General features: G+C 62.4%; 2 protein-coding genes across 3 annotated transcripts; one reads left to right on the top strand and one right to left on the bottom strand.

The window, feature by feature from the left end:
• The first annotated feature begins 72 nt into the window (after window positions 1-72).
• BTBD17 (BTB domain containing 17) lies at window positions 73-4,573 on the top strand. Of its 2 annotated transcripts, XM_024130378.1 has the most exons (3): window positions 73-157; window positions 1,781-2,057; window positions 3,456-4,530. In XM_024130378.1, exons 1-3 carry the CDS (start codon window positions 73-75, stop codon window positions 4,528-4,530), a joined length of 1,437 nt encoding a protein of 478 aa, XP_023986146.1. The 2 variants fall into 2 exon arrangements, with proteins under 2 accessions (XP_023986146.1, XP_023986145.1); XM_024130377.1 differs by lacking the exon at window positions 73-157 and having other exon boundaries at window positions 1,690-2,057; window positions 3,456-4,573.
• A 694-nt stretch (window positions 4,574-5,267) lies between these two features.
• KIF19 (kinesin family member 19) lies at window positions 5,268-19,509 on the bottom strand. The gene is made up of 19 exons (XM_028485700.1): window positions 19,471-19,509; window positions 18,625-18,735; window positions 17,917-18,004; window positions 17,459-17,595; window positions 16,232-16,357; window positions 15,686-15,880; window positions 14,198-14,344; window positions 12,700-12,822; window positions 11,028-11,193; window positions 10,179-10,353; window positions 9,873-10,071; window positions 9,012-9,282; window positions 8,793-8,914; window positions 8,189-8,322; window positions 7,828-7,933; window positions 7,567-7,663; window positions 6,529-6,926; window positions 6,142-6,301; window positions 5,268-5,909 (listed from the first exon to the last, which is right to left on the bottom strand). The coding sequence occupies exons 1-19, from the start codon at window positions 19,507-19,509 to the stop codon at window positions 5,779-5,781; spliced, it is 2,925 nt and encodes a 974-aa protein (XP_028341501.1). The 3' UTR covers window positions 5,268-5,778.
• Between the last annotated feature and the right edge of the window lie 1,045 nt (window positions 19,510-20,554).

The following is a 20,554-nucleotide window of genomic DNA, read 5'->3' on the forward strand; positions in this document are numbered from 1 at the left end:
AGGAGGAGGAATGTGAGTGGAGAGGTCTGGGCTTCGCTCTCCCTCCAGTGGGCTTGGGGGCAGGGCACAAAGATGCTTAGGCTGGGCTACACCAAACCTGGGTCCTGGGCCAGCTTCTGGGCCATCCTGACCTTAGTGGGCCTGGTCACTCGTGCAGGTGAGTGGGCAGGGGGCAGGGAGAAGGGGCAGGACCTTCGGCTTTAGCCACACACGGCCAGGAGGGGGCGGTGTCCAGCCAGCCAGGACGGGCGCAGAGTGGATTTGATCACACAGCTCCGTGGAGGAGGGCAGCCTGCCTCTGAGGGGACGAGGGCTGGGCAGGCAGGCAGGAGTCTCAACGACAAGAAGACCCTTCCACTGTCCACTGACCCAGGCAGCTGGGCCCAGGTAGAGGCGAGTGGGGTGCCATCAGCATTCAGGGCCTTCAGTGTGACAGCTTGGAGAGGCGGGGCTGGGAGATAACCTCGGGCTCCTCTCTCACCCTTTCTTCCTCCCTCTGTCTCCCTCTTGCTTACACAAAGATGCTCTGCTGTCCTGTGAGTCTCCTCTCCAAGAGCACACATGGGCCTCGGGAGTGAGTGTGTGAGTGTGTGCGTGTGAGTGTGTGTGTGTGTGAGTGTGTGTGTGTGAGTGTGTGTGTGAGTGTGTGTGTGTGTGTGTGTGTGTGTGTGCGTGCGCGCTTGCGGGGGGTGTGCCCATCTGCTGCTGTCAGCTCCTCACACTGTGCTCCGCTTGGAGAAGCCGCTGGCAGTGTTTTCTGTCACTGGGTTTTCTGTCACCGAGGGCAAGTCCCCAGCTGACCCTCACGGTATCCCTGGAAACATGAGAGAAGGGCCCAGAGCGCCCAGCCTGCAAGGGGGGCACACCAGCCTCAAGGCACAGGTACCCCGAGAGTCCTGTCCAGGACAGGCTGGCCCTCTGTGCTTTCTCTGGTCTCCCGCAGGCCAGTGCAGACGGGACCCAGGAGGGCTGCTGGGCCTGGAAACAGCTTCCCCTCCAGGCTGCAGCCTCCTCTCACAGTCAGCCCCTCCCCTCCCACTCAGCGCTAGGGCAGATCCTCGGCCCCTCCCAGCTTGCCAAGCCCATCCTCTTCCAGGGCCTCTGGCTGGCTCCTTCTCATCACTTCCTCAGGGAGCCTGTCTCTGATTCCTGCACCTAAAGGAGCTGCCACCCCACTACTATCACCTCCCTTATTTATCACAATCGAAACCTAGAGTGCTTATCTGTGTATTTATTGCCTGTCTAAGGAGCTAACTTGTGCTTTTATGAGTGCAAGAAGCTGGCTTGTTTTGTTCGCTGTGCTGTTCTGAGCTCCCAGGAGCGTGTCTGGCTTGTAGTAAGTGCTCAATGTGTTAGTGACTGCAGTCCTTTGGACAACTCTTCCGAGGGGTGAGGTGCTCAGTTCTTCAGGTGGGAACCAAGAGGTTCCTCGACCCTCGCCTAGGGGTCTGGCATCATGGAGACCAGCTCTGGACATTTCGTCCCATGCTGGGTCACGAGCTCTCCCCGCCAGGAATCTGCCCACCTTCCAAGAGTGACCTCTCAGGGTCTGCTCAGGGTCAGGTTTACAAGCTTCCCCACCCAGGATGTGCTTGTGTGCACACACATGCATCCACGCACTTCATGGGCACAAACAGGTGAGCACACAGCCTCCTCGGGCTCATCTACTCTCTGCCCACATCCAACCACATGCATCTCCAGCTGGTCCCTCTGCAAGCCCAGCATGCTGCCCGGGGCCCGGGTGCCTTCTCAGGCTGTGCCGTGCTCCTTCCTGCTGCAGCCCAGAAAACCGATGTCGGCGGGGAGTCAACGGGCACCTCCATCAACCACTCCCAGACGCTGCTCCAACGCCTGCAGGAGCTGCTGCGGCAGGGCAATGCCAGCGACGTGGTGCTGCGGGTCCAGGCTACGGGCACCGACGAGGTCCGAGTCTTCCACGCCCACCGCCTGCTGCTGGGACTGCACAGTGAGCTGTTCCGGGAGCTGCTGAGTAACCAGAGCGAGGTGGTGCTGCAGGAGCCCCGGGACGGTGCTGCTGTCTTTGACAAGTTCATCAGGTGGGGAAGGAGCAGGGGGAAGACTTCAGGACTTTCCAAGTCCCTGGCTTCTCCACTCACAGGGTGATGGAAGCCCTGGCTTCTAGCAGACATCATGCCCATGCCCTGGATGCCATTAGGATGACCGTACCAGTTACCCTCAGAGCTGTTTCCAAAGATGGCCGTGAGAGCTTTTAAAAACTGTAGATTCCCGGGCCCCACCCTGGAACCTGGGCTTCCCGTCTAGGGTTGGGCCAAGCAGTCGTTTCTTTACTTTTTTTTTTTTTTTTTTGTGGTACGCAGGCCTCTCACTGCTGTGGCCTCTCCCGTTGTGGAGCACAGGCTCCGCGGCCATGGCTCACGGGCCCAGCCACACCGCGGCATGTGGGATCCTCCCGGACCGGGGCACGAACCCACATCCCCTGCATTGGCAGGCGGACTCTCAACCACTGTGCCACCAGGGAAGCCCCTCTTTACTTTAAAAAAAAAAAAATTTATTTATTTATTTGGCTGCGCCGGGTCTTAGTTGTGGCACGTGGGATCTTTAGTTGCGGCATGTGGGATCCAGCTCCCTGACCAGGGATCGAACCCACCCCCCGCGTTGGGAGCGCGGAGTCTTAGCCACTGGACCACCAGGGAAGTCCTCCAAGCAGTCGTTTCTTATTTTAACGTCTCCGGGTGGCTTTGGTGTCCGGCCCAGTTTTGAACCAGAGGGCTAGGGAGCTAAAAAGGTTAGCCATCTCTCTGCCCCATCTCCTGCCTCCTGCTTAGTGGGGCACCATTCACACTCTAGTCTGAAAAAGTGACCCTGATTTGACGGCTTAGACAAGGTGGCTGCAGAATTCGGGTCATTGCTTCCAACTTCCAGGCAACGGGAAGAGGGATAACACAGAAGGGCCAAAGGGTCTCCCCGCCACCCCAGTCAGTTCTATTTAACCAGCCTTCCCCCAATCCCACTCTGTGCCTCTGCGGACATCTCATTGGCTAGAATTTAGTCACATGACCGCGCTCGCTCTAAGGGAGCCCGGGAACCATCTTTTCGTCCCAGAGGCAAACAGCGAAGTAAAATGGCTTGCCCACTCTCAGAGCAAGCAGCTGGCGGCATAGGAGTCCAGACAGTAAACCCCGCAATGGCAGGAGCTACATCTGTCTCGTTCTAGCACAGAACTCGGCACCTAGTAGGTGCTCAATACATGCATGCTATTTCCATGTCCCCACGAGAAACGGAAAGAAGAGGCCGTGAAGTCGGATGGGCCTGGGAGGGCCCTTCTGCTGGCGCCCTTGACCGTGATGCTCTGTGAGCAAGGCCGGGGCCCTCCGGACCCAGAAAGCAGCTCTGGGTGGGGTCGGGGCGGGGGCGGGGGCGGGGGCGGGCCCGCCCCGCCCTGACCGCGCCCCATCTCTGCGCCTCTCCGGCAGGTACCTCTACTGCGGCGAACTGATCGTGCTGCTGGCGCAGGCCATCCCGCTGCACAGGCTGGCCACCAAGTACGGCGTGTCCTCCCTGCAGCGGGGCGTGGCCGACTACATGCGCGCGCACCTGGCGGGCGGCGCGGGCCCGGCGGTGGGCTGGTACCACTACGCGGTGAGCACCGGCGACGAGGCCCTGCGCCAGAGCTGCCTGCAGTTCCTGGCCTGGAACCTGTCGGCCGTGGCGGGGAGCGCCGAGTGGGGCGCCGTGAGCCCCGAGCTGCTGGCGCAGCTGCTGCCGCGCTCGGACCTGGTGCTGCAGGACGAGCTGGAGCTGTTCCACGCGCTGGAGGCGTGGCTGGGCCGCGCGCGGCCGCCCCCCGCCGTGGCCGAGCGGGCGCTGCGCTCCATCCGCTACCCCATGATCCCGCCGGCGCAGCTGTTCCAGCTGCAGGCGCGCTCGGCAGCCCTGGCGCGCCACGGCCCGGCGGTGGCCGACCTCCTGCTGCAGGCCTACCAGTTCCACGCCGCCTCGCCGCTGCACTATGCCAAGTTCTTCGACGTCAACGGCAGCTCCTTCCTGCCCCGCAACTACCTCGCGCCCGCGTGGGGCGCCCCGTGGGTCATCAACAACCCGGCCCGCGACGATCGCAGCACCAGCTTCCAGACGCAGCTGGGCCCCAGCGGCCACGACTCGGGCCGCCGGGTCACGTGGAACGTGCTCTTCTCGCCGCGCTGGCTGCCCGTCAGCCTGCGGCCCGTCTACGCGGATGCCGCGGGCACCGCGCTGCCCCTCGCGCGCCCCGAGGACGGCCGGCCGCGGCTCGTGGTCACGCCGGCCAGCAGCGGCGGCGACGCGGCGGGCGTGAGCTTCCAGAAGACCGTGCTGGTGGGGACACGCCAGCACGGCCGCCTGCTGGTCCGCCACGCCTACAGCTTTCACCAGAGCAGCGAGGAGGCCGGCGACTTCCTGGCGCACGCCGACCTGCAGCGGCGCAACTCCGAGTACCTGGTGGAGAACGCCCTGCACCTGCACCTCATCGTGAAGCCCGTCTACCACCCCCTCATCCGGACCCCCAAGTAGCCAAGCGGGGCCCGGGGCGGGAAGCTCGGCGTCCCTGAGGCCTTAGGCTCGGGAAATACTGGCCCGGCAGAGATGGGCCCGAGGGACTAGGAGTGGCATGGCCAGCGGAGGTGCCTACCCTGGCCCCCTGGGTGGAATCCAGGTGAGGGGTGGTAGACCAGATGCCTGGTTTCAGGAGCTGATTTCACGCTGACTTGAAGGTAACGCTCTTGGTAGAATAAACCAATGCTCAGAGAGGCGAGGGGATGATTAAACCACCCAGTTCGTGGGTAAAAACAGTCCAAGGAGGGCTGCACAGATCAGGGGCTCCCCATCTTTCTTTAGCTTTTCCCTGAGGGCCCCACCTCCACAGGGAACAGGGCAGGTAAAAGCATCCCAATGGTCAAGGCACTAGGTACCCCTGTGGGAGCTTTCTCGCCTTGAAGCTGGGGGGCTTAGCCGAGCAACTTCCGAGTCCCGGCTTGCAGGGGGTAACCACTTCATTTGGGTGGTGGACCACCCCAAGTCTCTGACCTCTCCGGGGAGGGGGTCTGGGGAGGGGGGAAGGCTGGTGGGAGGGGACGTGAATGGGCCTTAGAGCCCCGCCCTTCCTGGGGAAAGACCTCAGGGTCTAGAGGAAAACTGCTTTCCCCCAGGTGTTTGTACAACCAGGTGTGGTGCTGTACAACCAGCCAGAGGGCACTAGGGGCCGGTGGTGGTGGTGGGGAGCTGGGTTGAATCTTAATCAGTCACGGCCCCCCCACATTTCAGACAAGGTCTAGTTTCCAACACAACCATCAAGACTCAAACGGGATTTTATTGTTAAAAAGGGGGCTTGGTGGGGGCGGAAGCCACTGCTAAGTAACAAAACCGGATTCCCTCCCCGACCCCAACCACAGTACGTGAATGCTCCTGGCCCAGATGTGGGCCCAGGAGCCCTGTCCCATTAACAGTTCCCTCCCCCGCATTTCTGAGGCCAAGTCGGGCCACAGGTCTCAGAACAGGGTTTTGGCAGCAGGGTTTTCTGTCCCGGGCTGGGAGGCCAGGGAGCCCTGCCATCCCGGCCGTGCCTCCCTTTCCCAGTGGCACCGAGAGCACGGAAGTGCCGGGCAGGCACCCTCACCGTTCCTGGGTCTCAGGAGCCCCAGGCTTCTGAGGTCCGGAGCTCCTGCTCCCAGGTCACCCCCATCTGCCCAGCCTCCATCTCCCATTTCCTGCTACACCCCATTCAGTCTTGGGGGCAGGAGGGCCGGTTCCAGGCAGGGCCCCTCAGTTATGTTGGAAGCGTCCATCTTTGCCATGGGTGCTTGTGCCATGGGGCGGGCGGGGCCCCCGGGTGGCCCGTTGGGAAACACCAGCTGGGTTGGAGGGGACAGCGAGGGGTGAGGAGTCCCCAGGGCCTGCAACAGGGGAAGGGCCACGTGCAGTGCTTTAGGAGTGCCTCTCCATCCCCTCTGATCACCCAGTGGCTTTGAACTCCCTAGGGGCACAACCCCAAGGTGCCAGTCCCACAAATATTCTTCGAGAGCCCTGTTTCCAGCAGGGGGCAGCCCTAGGGCAGGGAGCTCAACATGCTTCCTCCCTGGGCTGACCAAGCGCTCCCCTCCCATTCCCTCCTTTGCTGGTACTGACCCGTGTTCTGGCCTGGAGGGAGTTTGACCTTGGCCACAGGCAGGGTGACCTTTCCCAGATGCCGGGTACCAGGGGCTGGGTGCCCGCACACTTGCACCCTGTGGTCCGAGATGCTCTGCACGGGGTGGGGCCCCAGGAGGTGCGTCTTGGGGCGGGAGAGCTGTGCTGGCTGCAGAGCAGCGCGGTGAGGTGTCAGCTGCGTGGGGATCTGATACAGGGGTCTGCCCCAGCCGCTCTGCCAGCTTGGGGGGATACGGCGTGGCGGCTGGTGCACAGCTAGGGGTACCCTGGGGCCGCTGGAGCAATCCAGCCCTCAGAGCCCCACCAGCAAGGCAGGGGCCCAGACCCCCCCCCCCCGCCCCGCCAAGTCCTTGCCCCTGGACTCACCCCTTGCCCTGTGACCTCAGAGGACTGGGACCTCCGCTTCCTCCTCTTTGCCTCCAGCAACTCCTCCCGTTTCTTGCCCAGGCTTTTCTTCGGGCCACGCAGCCAGGGCCCAGGGCCGTCGCCACGATGCTCGAATGCCCGCGATGGGGCCTCACCCGTGCTGCTGGACAGGTTGTCCTCACTGGCAGCGTGCCGCAGCATGGGGCTGGGTGGCCGCTTGCAGGCCAGCAGGCCGGGCGGCCGCGCACCGTCAGCCTCGCTCAGCGAGTGCAGGGACAGGCTGCTGCGCTCCATGCTGGGGGCCAGCAGGTGGCGCCCCTCGGCGCCCAGGGCCCGAGAGCGTCGCCGGGCAGCCTTCACCGAGATGCACTCGGGGCCCGTCAGGGTCTCCTTCCTCTCTGCGGCGGGACAAAGGAGCACCCAACCCGGGATCAAGGCCACATATTCCTCCCCCTCCTGCACCTCCAACACCCCTTCTCTGCCAAAGCATCCCCCCTTGCTTGCTGTTTAAGAAACTCTGGGCAAGTTTCTGAGCCTTACTTTCATCTGTAAACTGGGCATGGTAAAACTAACTCCACTGGCTTGTGAGGGTTTTTTTTTTTTTTGGCCGAGCCTTAGTTCCCCGACCAGGGATCGAACCCATGCCTCCTGCAGTAGAACCGCAGAGTCTTAACCACTAGACCTCCAGGGGAGTCCCAGGTTATGAGGAGTAACTGAGACAATGGGCATAGCCTATGGCCAGGGGGTAGGGATTCGGTCTGTATTTGCTATTACGATTATTTCTGAGTGGGAAGGTGGGGCGTGATCCTAAGTGCCACGTGTTCCCTATTCTGGTTTCTGATTGTGCCCCCAGCTTTGTGTGGACAGAGCAGGTCGTTAATCCTCTCTGGGCGCTGCTGCCTCTCTTTCTAGAACGGTCGGCACCCGACGCATGGGTGTATTTAGCAGGGCCGAGGGAAGGAAGGGGCTCTGGGCTGGGTGATCTGAGCAGCTTAGGCGATGCCAGGCTCAGGCTGACAGGGTGGGCAGGGGGCCCACCTTTGCAGGACAAAGGGGTCTCTGACAGGTTCTCACTGCTGTCAGGGGAGGAGGTGATCCGGCCGCTCAGGCTGCCCAGGCTGTCCTGAGTGGGGGCCTGTGAGACGAATCGGTTGGGAAGAGAAGCCACTGGACACAGCAGGGACCCTATGTCCCCAGGGGGCTGTTTTGGAAAGGCTCCATCCCAACCACTGGGCGTCCACCCTGGCACTCCCACCTGCAGCAGAGGAGCCCATCGGGCCGGCAGTGCTCACTGCTCACCTCCTGCGTCACCAGGCTGCCAATCTGGATGGGGGGTGGGGTGGGCACAGAGGAGCTCTTCACCTGCCAGGCCCCGGCACTGGCCTTGAACACGTGGTTGGCTTCACTGAGGTTGGCAGAGGAGGATGGGCATCTGTTGACCAGGCTGGTCCCCCTGCGGTCCCACCCCCACCCTAGGGGGGAAGCTGTTGTGTAAAGGGAGAGAGGACCCCAAAGTCCTGGCTCCAGACCTGTGCCACCTCCCCCCTTTCGTTCCGGCTCCGTCCTCCCCAGGAAGCCCTAATCTGGGCTGGCATCTCTGGGACACAGCGTGTGGTGGCTCAGGCAGGAAGGACTGGCAGGAAGTGGTCCCTGGTCTCACCTCTCCGCGCTGATCGGAGGCAGGAAGCTGCTCTGCAGGCGCTGGGCTTCGGAGCTCAGCGTCTTCACGCTCTCTGGGTCAGACTCTGGGGTCAGCAAGGTTCCTGCTCGGCTAATTTTGGGCAAGGAGCTGTCCTGGGGAGGGGGAGAAGGGGCAGTCAGAAGACTTGGTCCTGGGCCAGGTGACAGCACAGGGTGACAAAGGCACACAGGGTGTCTGGGGCTGTAATATGGGCTGGGAGCCCCAGAGGGCAGTGGGCTTGCTCTGGGTCCCCCAGGGGCAAGCTGTGGTATGCTGGGCATGCCCCGTGGCACTGCCTGGTGGCCTGGTCTCCTGGGAGGGCGTCTGGGGCCATCTGTCGTATCTCAGATAGCCAAACCTGACCCTCAGACCCTGGGCGGGGACAAGCGCCAGAGAAGAATACGCCGAGAAAGGAAGCTTACTCGGGCTTGGCAAGCCTTTGGGTGGGATAAGAAGGAAGGAGTCAGCACCCTGGGGACCAGCCAGCCTGGTCCCACCGCCGTGCCAGCGACCTGCACGCACTGCGCTGGGCATCGGCCCCTCCCTTAGCGCATGCGCGCATGCTCAGGCCCGAGGCGCCCACCTGCAGGGCCCGAGAGGCCACGCGGTCCATGATGGTGGCCCGCTCCAGGCTGCCCTCCTCCTGCTCCCGCAGGTACACCTCGTACAGCTCCTCCAGGTGCTGCGGGACGGCCAAGTTGTAGTCTGCCGGGGGAGGGGCAGGGCTCAGCGCGTGCCCTCGGGCCCTCCGCGGGTCGATGCGGCCCGTGGGTGGCTCGGACGCGCGGGGCGCGGGCCCTACCGTCGATGATCTGCCGCTGGCCCTGGATGATCTCGTCGCAGAGGCCGCGGTGCTGCTCCAGGCGGCGCAGGGCCTCGCGGCGGTGGCGGAGCGCGCCGTCGCGGAGCAGCGCGTGCGACTGCATCTCGGCGTTCTCCACCTCGAGCTCGTGCACGCGGCACAGCAGGCTGAGCACCTCGCGCTGCTCCCGGGAGCCGATGCGCCGCGGCAGCGTCTCCTCTAGGCGCCGGCCGCGCGCGCGCAGCTCCCGGCAGCGCTGCTCCAGCGTCAGCTGGGGACCAGGCGGGGTCAGCGCCGGGCGGGCTCTCGGGCCCCCCACCCCCACCCCCGCTGAGCCTGTGCCTGCGCCTCCAGTCCCCGGACTCTGGGCTCCCGGCTGAAGCCCCATTCCGAGGCCCACCCTCGAAGCTGCATCTCGGGCCTTGCAACCGGGGGCCGCTCCCGAGTGGCCCTTCTGTGCCTACCTTCTTGCCGTCCTGACCACCACCCATCCCTGGAACCAGCTCCGTGGACCTGCTGAGCCCCAGCCCGGCTGATGCCCTCAGGGCTCATGGTACCCTGAAAGCCCCGGGCGAGGACACGCTCCAGAACAGAGGGCAGAGATCTGGAAAATCCTAATTGTGATATTGGCTACCATTTTTTGAGTCCTGGGTACGTGAAAGGCATTTGTTTAATCTTCCCAACGAGCCTGCTAGGGCTGAGTGCCCCCATTTTACAGATGAGTAAGAGAGGCACGGAGAGGTGACGGAGTTGGGTAAGGTCACAGGGCATTTGAGGCCTGAGCTCCCGGCTCTCACCCCTCCCGCCAGCCTCCGCCGGCCCCTCCCCGCCGGGCCTCCCAGGCCCGCCGACGCCAGGCACCTTCTGCTTGCGTAGCTTCTTCTGCTCTCCCATCAGGGCAGCGACGCTCTCCCGGGCCGAGGCCACCTCGGGGGGCTCCAGGCTGTCTGGCTGGTCATCCCCCGTGTCCGAGCCCTTCTCGCTGTCGTCCTTGGTGTCGGACTCCCTGCGCCGCTCCTCCCTCCACTTGAGCGCCCGGCGTGACTTCTCGTGCTCCCAGCTGCCGCAGCCCCACCCCCGAGGGAGACCCGGGATTCAGGCCGCGCTGGGAGGCACGGCACGCATCTCCGGCTCCCAGCCCGTCCCAGGCCGGGGGGCGGGGCTTACCCTGCAATGGTGAGCAGGTGGCGGGAGGTGTCGATCTGCACCTCCATGGCGTGGTTCTCCAGCTCCAGCAGGTGTCTCCGCACGTCCATCTGCTCCTGGAAGGCGCCGATGAGCTGCTCCCGCAGCTGTCCCATCTCAGCCGGCTCACCCTTCTCGCCGCGCAGTTGGACCTTGGCTGGCCGTTGAACGGCAGGTGGGGGAGGTCAGTGGAGGAGGAGGGCTCAGGCCAGGAAAGTCTGGGCTACCTGGGGCCCTCCCCTCTCTTTCTTCCCAAATGACTTCCTGTGCAAGCACCTCCTCCAGAAAGACCTCCTAGATTACCACACCCCTCCCACATCCCACTTCCGCACTGAGTCTTCAGGCTATGACCCAAAGGTGATTCCCAGCTTCTCTGTGTGAACTGGGCTTCCGCCAGCCTTTAGAGCACCTTTCCGTCAACTAATAAAAGGTGCCCTTTAGACACTTTACTGCCATCTGTTGGAAGATCATCATAGCAAATACAGCAAATGTACGAGCACCGTATCCCTTCTGGTGATGCCAGGCACAGTCTCGGAGCCCGGCGCTGCAGCCCCGAGAGCGACGCCCCACACAGCTAAATGCCCACGTGCCACTCACTCGTGTGATACCACCTAATCCTCAGGTCGAGTCTCTGAAGCAGAGATCATGATTCCGTTTGCCAACTGAAGGACTGAAGGCTCCGAGTGGTTGACTAGCCCAAGGCTACGCAGCCAGAAAGAATCTGAGTCTAGCTTTGAACCCAGCCCTGCCTGACCCCTGAGCAATTTGAGACGGCCTGGACGGGCTTCGGGAGGTGGGCTCCCACGAACACAGACCCTCACCCCCCCACACCTTGGATGTGACAGATGTCGCCCCGCTCCAGCCGGCCAGGGGCCTGGCCCCGGCCGCCCTGCTTGTCCATCTTGCACTTGAGCCTCTGGATCTCGCCCCGCAGGTCGGCAATGATGCTGGTGTACTGCGCGATGTGGTAGGAGACGTTGAGCAGGTTCTGCTTCACCTGTGGGCATGGGAGGGGAGCAGGTGCGGTCACCTGGACGCCGGGCCCTGCCTGCGGGTTCCTCTTTTCTCTTTCTTACCCCTAATCTTTCTGACAGTAATGGCCTCCTTGCCTCTGACCCTACAACCTCTCAACACTACGTGCCTCCGCCAGAGGCATACTCCTAAAAGGCTGCCTTCCCTGCTCAACCTTCAGTGGCTCCCTACTGCTGGGGGGAATGCCCTAATTCCGCCCCCCACTCTCTCTAGATTTTCTTTTGACCCACTGCTCCATCAGGAACATTCTACTCCAGCCGAGGAACCATCCTACTTGCCCCACTCCCACCACCGACACCATCTCCTTCCTGCCTTTGGAACCTCTACCCTTACTGCTTCCTCTCTTCCTAAATGTACGCCCCCACCCCCCGCCTTGTTTCCCCCTCACCATCTCCTTAGAGCTTTTGGAACCTCTACCCTTTGCTGGGGGCAATGCCCTAATTCCGCCCCCCACTCTCTCTAGATTTTCTTTTGACCCACTGCTCCATCAGGAACATTCTACTCCAGCCGAGGAACCATCCTACTTGCCCCACTCCCACCACCGACACCATCTCCTTCCTGCCTTTGGAACCTCTACCCTTACTGCTTCCTCTCTTCCTAAATGTACGCCCCCACCCCCCGCCTTGTTTCCCCCTCACCGTCTCCAAAGAGCTACATGGGATCCCACCAGCACCCCCATCCCCGATCGTTGGAATCATCTTCTGCTGTTAATAATATTCTGAACTATCAATTCAGAGTATTATTATTACCTGTCTCCTCCCATCATTAAGTTTCTTGAGGGTTGGGATAAAACATAAAGTGCCTGGAACAATGGCTGGCGAGTTGTAGTGTCGGGAGAATGTTCATGAAATTCTGTCTTAGAATTCCCACCCCTCTACCCACACGGGTGGAAACAAACGTCCTAACAGATAGCGAGGATTCTAACACGTTCACCAGAGAGGGTGAGAACGTGGGCTTGGAAACCAGGCAGACACAGCTGTAGTCCCAGCGTCATCACTGCCCTGGGGCTGGGAGGTCACTTAACTCCCTTCAGCCTCATTTTCCTCAGCTGTGAAATGGGGACAGAAATAACGCCTGCCTCACTTGAGGATCCGATGAGATGATGTGATAAAGGGCCCAACATAAGCGCGTGGTAACGGTCACCTCTATTACGTCTATTAGGATTAGGGGCTTTGGAAAGGTAAACATCGGAATGAGTATCTGAAGATGAAAACGGGAAGATGCAAGGGGATGACGGGGCTCGGGGCGCACAGACCTTGAACGAGAAGAAGGGGGCTCTCGGGGGCTGTGGGCTTCCCGGCAGGCAACAGGGAAGGGCACAGGGGTGACACTGGACTGGGGAATGGGGCCAGTGCAATGGTGGCTGGTTCCAGAGAATGTGCGGTGGGGTGGCAGGGCCTGGAATCAGTCCAGGGGCTCGAATCCTGGCCCAGGAAGGCGGGCCCTGGGGGACAGGCCAGAGGTCCCTCACCCTGGTCTTGATGTGCTTGGCGCGGCCAGCGTAGGTCAGGGTGTTCCGGGATTCCTCGAAGGCGCTGCTCGCTGGGCTGATGTGGGCGATCATCACCGTGCGGCTGTTTCCGCCCAGGGAATCCTGGACGGGGACGAGCGCAGGCTGTGGTCAGCAGGGCCCTGCCTTCCGTGTGCGCGTGTGTGTGTGTGTGCGTGCGTGTGCGTGCGTGCATGTGCGTGTGTGCGTGCGCGTGCGTGTGCGCGTGTGTGTGTCCCTCTCTCTGTCTCTCTCACACACGCGCGCACACACACGCTCTCACAGGCGCTGGTGCCGCGAGCATCACAGGACTCTCCCCTCCTCCTCGGCTGTCCCCCCTTCTTCCCTATTCCAGCTTCTTCGCCAAAGTTCAGATTTGAAAATTTCGAGTATCCAGGTCAGGGTCTCCCGGCTTCCCTTCTCCTCCCCTCATACGTGAGAACGAGGAAAGGCAGCGGCCCTGGTGGGCTGGGAACCAGAGGGGGAAGAGCCCCGTGGGGCCCTGGGCCCCTCCCCCAGCCCCTCTGGCTTCCCAGGTCCCCCCCCCTTTATCCGACTGCTGGTGGCACTGTTGTCTTGGCTGGAGTGAGGGGGGTTGAATTTGGCCTGTGGCCACCGCCTCCCTTGCCCTGGGCTTGCCATGCCCTCCTGGACAGACAGAGGGTGCACAGCGGGGCTGCGGGCTTGAGGGGAGACAAAGCCCTTGGCTGCAGCAGTTACCAGCTGGGCGACTTCAGGCAAGCTCCAGCACCTCTCTAATCCTCAGCTTCCTTGGGTTTCGAGGGTGGCAGTAATTAACTGTCCTACCTCCCAGGCTGTAGGTGCAGCGATGCTGGCAGGTCGATGGCCAGCGAGCATTAAGTCACCTGCAGCTCTGCTATCAGCCCAGACAGACCTCTGCTGGGACCCTGCGTCCACCACTTACTAGTGTGAGGCCTTGGGAAGGTTACTTAGCCCCTTAGTGCCTCGGTTTCCTCATCTGCAAATGGAAATAGTAATCCCCTAACTCAGACTCGCTGACAAGATGAAAGGAACTGGGGAAAGGGGGTGCCGAGGCACTGAACACAGAGCCCAGCCAGGAGCGGGGCCTCCCAACAGCAGCCTCTGGGAGCCATGATGCTGATTGACCTCCTGAACCCCCCAATCCAGACGACCCCCAGTTCCCCTAGACCCACAGCCCTGGGGTGGGGGGTCAGATGCAGCCCTTTTCCCTCCCTGCTGCCCAGTCTTTGGTGAGAGTCACCAGCAGATAACATACAAGACACCCAGTGAAATCTGAATCTTGGATAAATAACAAGTGAGCTTTTGTTTTTTGGTTTTTAGTATAAGTATGTCCCGAAGATGGCAAGGGACACACTTATAGCCAAACAGATTTTGTTTATTTGAAATTCACATGCAGCTGGGCATCCTGCATTTTTCCTTGTGGCGCTGGCAGCCCCACCCTGGGCGCCCAGGCACGGGGCCCGGCGGCAGCTGGTACCTTCAGGAGCCGGGTGAGCTTGCTGTCACGATAGTTGATGTACTTGTTGCTGCTCTTGTCGCTCAGCGCGTTGATGCAGTTGCCCAGGGCCAGCAGCGAGCGATTGATGTGGGCCCCCTCTTTCATGCGCTGCCCACGGTTCTGTGTCTGGGGGGCCAGCGGTGGGCGTGACTCCCTGCCCCGGGTCATCCTGAGTTGTAAACCCCTCCCTCTCCCCCGGGGCCCTGCAAGGGAGAGATGCTGAGGGCCTGGTCCCACCCTCTGTCCGGGGGTCACGGAGGGCATTCGAGAAGGTCAGAGAACCGGAAGGCCTCTGAACAAGAGCGGGGGACAAGAGGCTTCTGAGGAGGGCTGAGACCCTGGCACTTCGTCTGCCCCGGGCCTAGCCCCGCCCCCGGCACAGCTAAGGCAGCGCCGAGAATGCGATGGAGGTGGGTCGTGGCTTCCCAGGCAGCTCAGCTGAGAGCCGGCCGGGCCTCGGACACACGGCTCTAGAGGGTGCGCCAGGCTTCAGGGAGGGAAGAGGAAAGTTTGTGTGTGCGTGTGGGGTGGGGGGTGAGTGTGTGTGAATTGCATGTGTATATGTGACAGCATGTATATGTGTATGAGGAAGTCGGTGAGTGAGGAAATGGGTTGAGGTGTATGTAAGTAGGTGTGAGAGCAGGAGAGTGTCAAGTCCCAGGAGGCTCTGCCTACAGCCGCCCTCGGGAGACGTCTTGGCCCAGCCTGGTGAAGCTGGGACCCACTCAGTCCAGTGGCCGCGGGGCACACCCTCTCCCCCCGCGGGGAGCTGGCTGCTCCCCTGTACTCCTCCTCCAGGAAGCCCTCAGGCCTTTACTGGAAGAGAGGGGTGTGTTTCTCCGACCCCACCCCGTTTAAACCAACCCCACACGTTCAAACACGAAGCCCTGTGACATCTCCCTGGCGCTGTCCTGTCCCTTGCATCTGCTTCAGTGCTAACGGTGACATCACCCAGCCCCAGCACTCACGTGACCGTGAAACCTCCAAGTTTGCCCGCAGGAGGGGGCCCGGGCCCAGGAGCGGGGCCAGGCGGACAGGGCTTAGTGATGGGGGACAGATGCTGAGAAATGGGTGATGGACCTTTTTCTCTCCCTGATGTGGTTGGCAAGGGCCCCCTCCCGGGCTCTGCCCAGGGCGCCCCCAGTCGGGGGACGTTGTTTCCCCCCTGCCCCAGCTCCTCATTGGGCCCATTCATTCTCTTGCCTGTCCCCCGCCTCCTCCGGGACAGCCACTGTCTCCTTCCCCGGAGAAACCCCCATGCTCCCAGGCCCCTTCCCACGAACAGCCCCTGAGCCCTTCCCCAGGGTCCCCCCCGCATCCCTCTTGCTCATCGGAGACATTCCTCAGTCCCTTCCCCTCGGGATTCCCCTCATCCCCGCCCTCCCTGGGACAGTCCCCACCCCACCCCTTGGGGAGCTGGGCAGCCAGCATCCCTGCCCTGCCCCCAAGCTTCCTCCCCAGCCTCACCTGGGAGGCCCGCTCCGAGCCAGCCAGGTCAATCATGAAGAGGCGGCCCTGCCGCACCTCCTGCAGGGTGTTCCTGACCCGGCTGCGCTGGCTCACGGCCACCTGGAGCACGGCGTGGGAACGGGAGGACGTCTGGTTGGCGGCCGTGGGCTCCTGGGTCCTCTGCCGGTTCCCCTTGGTCAGCAGCTGCATGACCTGGGTGGGTGGCACGGGGGAGGGAGGCCACTCCTGAGGGCCCGCGGGGATGCTCCCACGTCCCGCATCCCAGAGGCTGGGAAGGGGCCCAGACAGGGGTGGCTCGGCCCGCTGTGTGCCGCGGGGCCTGGGAGGCCGGGGTCTGTCTGTAAACGGGGAGGCCGGTTGCCCGGTCAGCCCGCAGGGTCTGCGTGGCTGGGGGCGCGTCACCCAGGATTCTCGGTGTCTGCCGCAGCCCCAGCCCAGCTGAGCGGGCAGCTGCTCCCCGGCTGCAGGGCCCAGCCCCCTCCTGCCCATCCCCCCCGGGGTTAGTGTCCCTCCCTGCTGCCCGGCCGGCTACACAAGACTCGCCTCCTTGGCGTTGACGGTGGAGACCTCGGTGATTCCGGCCACCTGGATCACCCCTTTGGAGTCCTCCCTCAGCTCCAGGTACCCCAGGGCAGGGTTCAGCAGGTCCCGGATCATCTCATTGTAGATCTGATGGGCCAGGTTGGGAGGGGCAGGGGACAGATGTTAACGGGAGACCAAGGGCAGGAGGTTCAGGCAATGGCCAGGTTCTCTGTCCCTCCCGAGAGCTCCAGGCTCCTCTCAGGGAAACCCTGGTTAAGGAGAAAGACCCCTTCCTTTCTATGGGGTGGGCACAGGGGGCTTCAGCATCCAGAGGGAAACATCGGGCTGCCAGAGCCAAGGGTACAGAAGGCATCGGAACCAAGTGGAACTCCCCCTGCAGCTGGCCAGGCACGGGACAGGGGATGGGACCTGACCCATGGCCGAGCCCGGTTTGTTGCTAGGCAACCCATACTCTACCTTCACCTGCTCCCACCTCGCAGGCCCCCCAAGTGCATCCTGCTGGCTGAGTCAACACCACGCTGGCTGGAGCAGCTGCTGGCAGCAATGTCTCGCTGCCCTTCCTGTGTCTCGCTGCCCTTCCTGAGCTGTCACCCAGGAGATTATCAGCTCCCGGAGGGAGCCGGAGAGGATAAGAGCCAGGTGGCGTCTAGCCCACTGGCTCTCCTGCCCCTTCTGGCCTCTGTGTGCCGCACCCCACCCACCGGCCACCCCCGCTGACCCCTCATTGCCTGGTGGTAGCACTCATACAGGTGGGCACCAGAGGCTGTGGCAAGATAGCGAAGGCTGGCAGGTCCCAGCCTGTCCGTGTACGTGCAGTTCCCACCTGTACCTATATACACTGAGTGCCGGCAGGTAGCCTGGCAGGGCAGACAGGGCTGGCTTTCAGGAGTGTCCCCAGGACGATGGCGTCTGGGAGGATGGCTGAGGTCTGCGCTCAGCTACAAGGCTGCTTTGGAGTGTGGCACAAGGGGAACGGCTCGGCTTTAAAGCCCTGGGGTCCTGAGTTTGACTCCCTGCTCCCTCACTTACTGTGTGACCTCGATCTAGTTGCCTAACCTCTCTGAGCCTCAGTTTTTATAAAGGGAGGCCAACCATATGCACATGGGAGAGCGGCAGTGATGAGCACCCCAGCAAACTGCCCCGTGACCTGGCCCCAAGGAGGTGAGCCAGCCCGGTGCTATGGAGCTCCTGTCCAAGCCCACGGGACAGGGTGGAGGGAGGACTCACCTCCAGGTAGGACATGGACACCTCATATTCCATGTCGTTGCTGGTCTCCTCAATGGCACAGAAGAGGTCATTGAGGGTCCGAACGTAGATGCCGGGCTCACGGTCCGTGCCCAGCATGGTGTAGGTTTTCCCGCAGCCTGGGGCAGAGCGGGGGGGCGGGTGAGCAGGGCCGCGGCCGGAAGCGCGGGGGCTCCTGGCAAACCTGGGTCTGTCCTCAAGGCTGGACCCTCCCAGATGGCCAGGGAGGTGGGGGGAAGGGGAGAAGACGGCATCCTTGGCCGGGGATGGGGCTCTGGGTCCGAGGGGCCCTGGGGGAGGGTGGTTTTAATCGGTCCCATCCTCGGATCCTGCTCCGGTTGGGGCCAGACCAGCTCGGTGGTGGAGGGCAAGGGGGCTTGAGTCTCAGAGGGGACAACCAGGGCATACAGTCCTCTCCGTGGGCCGGGCTCCCCCCTCACCTGTGGGACCATAGGCAAAGACAGTGGCATTGTAGCCTGAGATGATGCCTTCGATGAGGCTCTTGGTGGTGGCCTGATACACCATCTCCTGCAGGAAAGAGGAGACCCGTCAGGGGCCTGGGCACAGGCAGGGCAGAGCACACAGGCCCACGGGCACATCCTGGCTCCCAACAGAAGCAGCTTCTGTCCCTGGAGCCCTCGGCCCCAGAGAAGTGGGGGGTGGATGTCTCTGCTTTCACCCCATGGGGGGATGCCAGCCTGAAAGAGAGCTCAGGACACCTGAGACGCCTCCCCCCACAGCCGGCTCCCAGCCCCCAGCCCCGAGGACGCACGCATTACATCTGCCGCTGGCAGCATCCCGCAGATGGGCAAGACGGGGGTCCCTGGGAGGGTGTCAGCTTCCCGAAGCTCCCCTCCCGGCACCAGATGGGCTTCAAGCACTCTCCTCCAGCTCCCGTAGGGGCCACCCGTGGGGTGTGCTGTGTGGGTCCCCGTGTAGGGTGGCCTCTGCGTGCTGACCGGGGGGTGTCCACGCAGGAGGCTCTGAATGCACCACGCAGGCACACGCACGCTTGCACGTGTGGGGAGAGAGCAAGTGATGGAAGGAAGGCTGAGGGTCGGTGGCAGGGCCCCCCAAGGACTCCCTCCTGAGGGGGTCAAAGGGCAGAGAGAGGATCTTGCGTGTCCCTGGGCCCAGGCGCCCCTCACCTGGGTGGCAGTGAAGTCAAAGGCCACGTCGAATAGGTAGGACTTCTCCCGGGAGCGATGGGCCCGCAGGATGTCGTCGGGGTCTTCCATTGGGTCCATAAGAACCACCATCTGCAAAGGTACCCGAGGGGAGGCTGGTGGTCACCCGGGAGCCCCAGGCCCATAGCAATGTCAACACTGACCACTGACCTCACCCCTCCTCACTCAAGACATGGGAAGGAGTGGGGATCATGCTCTGTGTCCAGGACCGCCGGGGCCAAGGAGGTAAACTGAGTCCTGACAAAGGACAAGGCACTGAGGGGGAGGGGCTGTCCTAGAGCCACCCAAGGTCGCAGAGACAGTGACGGAGCTCCTTTCCTGGGTCAGCAAGGGAGCCAGGGCCAGTGACAGCCCAAAGAGGACTTGAGAGCAGACAAGGCGTGAGGGGCAGCCACTTGGCGGGGCAGACGAGGCTGCCTTGGGAGCCCGGCCCGGCTCCGTGGACCTGGGAGATCCACATGGGTCCCTGTGGGCGCGCCCCCGTCCAGCACCAGGATTCAGGAGGCCTAGTGCCGGGAGGGCCACAGCCTTGGAGCTCCCACCAGACTCCTCCCAGTAGGTACACGCCTGTGCTCACTGCGTCTAAACTGGCCCAAGGCCCCTGGGGTCCCAGCAGGGCCCCCTTCTGGGATTCTCAAGGGAGGAGGCAAGAAGGAAGAGGTAAGCCAGCTCCCTAGGAAGCCCGACCCGGGACCCTCACCCAGAGGTCTTAGCCAATCAGATGGGATTCCAGGTAAGCCAGTTAGAGGGGATGCTCCAGACAGGCTGGGCTGGGGCTCTGTGCAGGGAAAGAATGAGGCCACTGACTGAGGCCCCCTCACAGCCTGCCAGAGGCTGGGTGGCCATGGTGAGCTGAGGGCAGGGTGTCGGGGCCTGCGGCTGTACCTGGGGTGCCCGCCTGTCCCCAGCCACCCCCTCAGGGCTTCAGCCCCAGTGCCCTGTAAGCCTGTCCCGGGATCTAGTTCCTGGCTTGGGCCCTAACGCCAGCAGCAGGAGCCCTGATCAAGTTTCAGACCCAAATGAAGATACACCCGCCCACAAGGGGGTCCCAGTGGAACGCGATGGAACTTGACCAGATGTACAGCTCTCACCCTCGGTGCCAGAACTCCTGTGCGTACCGGCAGCGCCAGCGGCCTGAGGGCCACCCTCTAGGGACCTTTGATGCAGGAGAGGGTGAGCTGCGTGCACTGATCCCATCACCCACTGATCACCTTCAAATGACCTCTGGGCACTGCCAAGTTCATGGCACCATCGGCATTTGGTTCTTTTGACATCCAGGCTCCTGAATCAGGACATTGTCAGCACGGCTGCTACGATCCCCTCTTAAAGAGGGCTTTGTCTGGGTCCCCATCCGTCTGGGCCCCAGCCTGCGCCCCGCCCTTCAGAGCATCACCACATCCTGGTCCCTTGTGGCGTACAATGGAGCCCTTGTGCCCCTCGGCCAGGTGAACTGGAGCCGAGCCGCGGAGGGCTGGGGTGGGGTGGGGCGCTGTGGGCTGCACAGGGGCAGCACGGGGAGATCAGGCCGGTGACCACGACCGCTGGGCACCTTCTATGTACCAGGCGTTAAGCGGGGCCCCCGAGGAGAGAGAGAAAATGAAATGTGGTTTCCTGCCTCTGACCTCACAGTGGAGTGCGGAAAGTGGGGAACAGATCATTGTAATAACAAGCGCCGGGCTCCAGGAGGCAATCAGAGCATAGAGGAGGGGCATGTGATCCGTGATCCAGGTTTTCCCCTGCAGGAGGGCTTCCTGGAAGAGGTGGTGCCAGCACTGAATCTTTTTTTTTTTTTTTTTAAGTTTATGTATTTATCTCTTTTTGGCTGCGTTGGGTCTTTGTTGCTGCGCGCAGGCTTTCTCTATTTGTGGCGAGCGGGAGCTCCTCTTCGTTG

This window comes from Physeter macrocephalus, unplaced genomic scaffold (genome assembly GCF_002837175.3).
Source record: "Physeter macrocephalus isolate SW-GA unplaced genomic scaffold, ASM283717v5 random_536, whole genome shotgun sequence".
NCBI lineage: Eukaryota > Metazoa > Chordata > Mammalia > Artiodactyla > Physeteridae > Physeter > Physeter macrocephalus.

Excerpts from the sequence above, each read along its gene's own strand:
- BTBD17 (XM_024130377.1), top strand. The coding sequence starts at position 1,690 with ATGCATCTCCAGCTGGTCCCTCTGCAAGCCCAGCATGCTGCCCGGGGC. Across the intron at positions 2,058-3,455 it reads GTCTTTGACAAGTTCATCAG|GTACCTCTACTGCGGCGAAC; the intron begins GTGGGGAAGGAG and ends CCTCTCCGGCAG.
- KIF19 (XM_028485700.1), bottom strand. The coding sequence starts at position 19,509 with ATGGCCACCCAGCCTCTGGCAGGCTGTGAGGGGGCCTCA. Across the intron at positions 18,736-19,470 it reads CAGGCTGTGAGGGGGCCTCA|ATGGTGGTTCTTATGGACCC; the intron begins GTCAGTGGCCTC and ends GTACCTTTGCAG. Across the intron at positions 6,302-6,528 it reads CTGAGGTCACAGGGCAAGGG|CTCTCCCGCCCCAAGACGCA; the intron begins GTGAGTCCAGGG and ends CAGCCAGCACAG.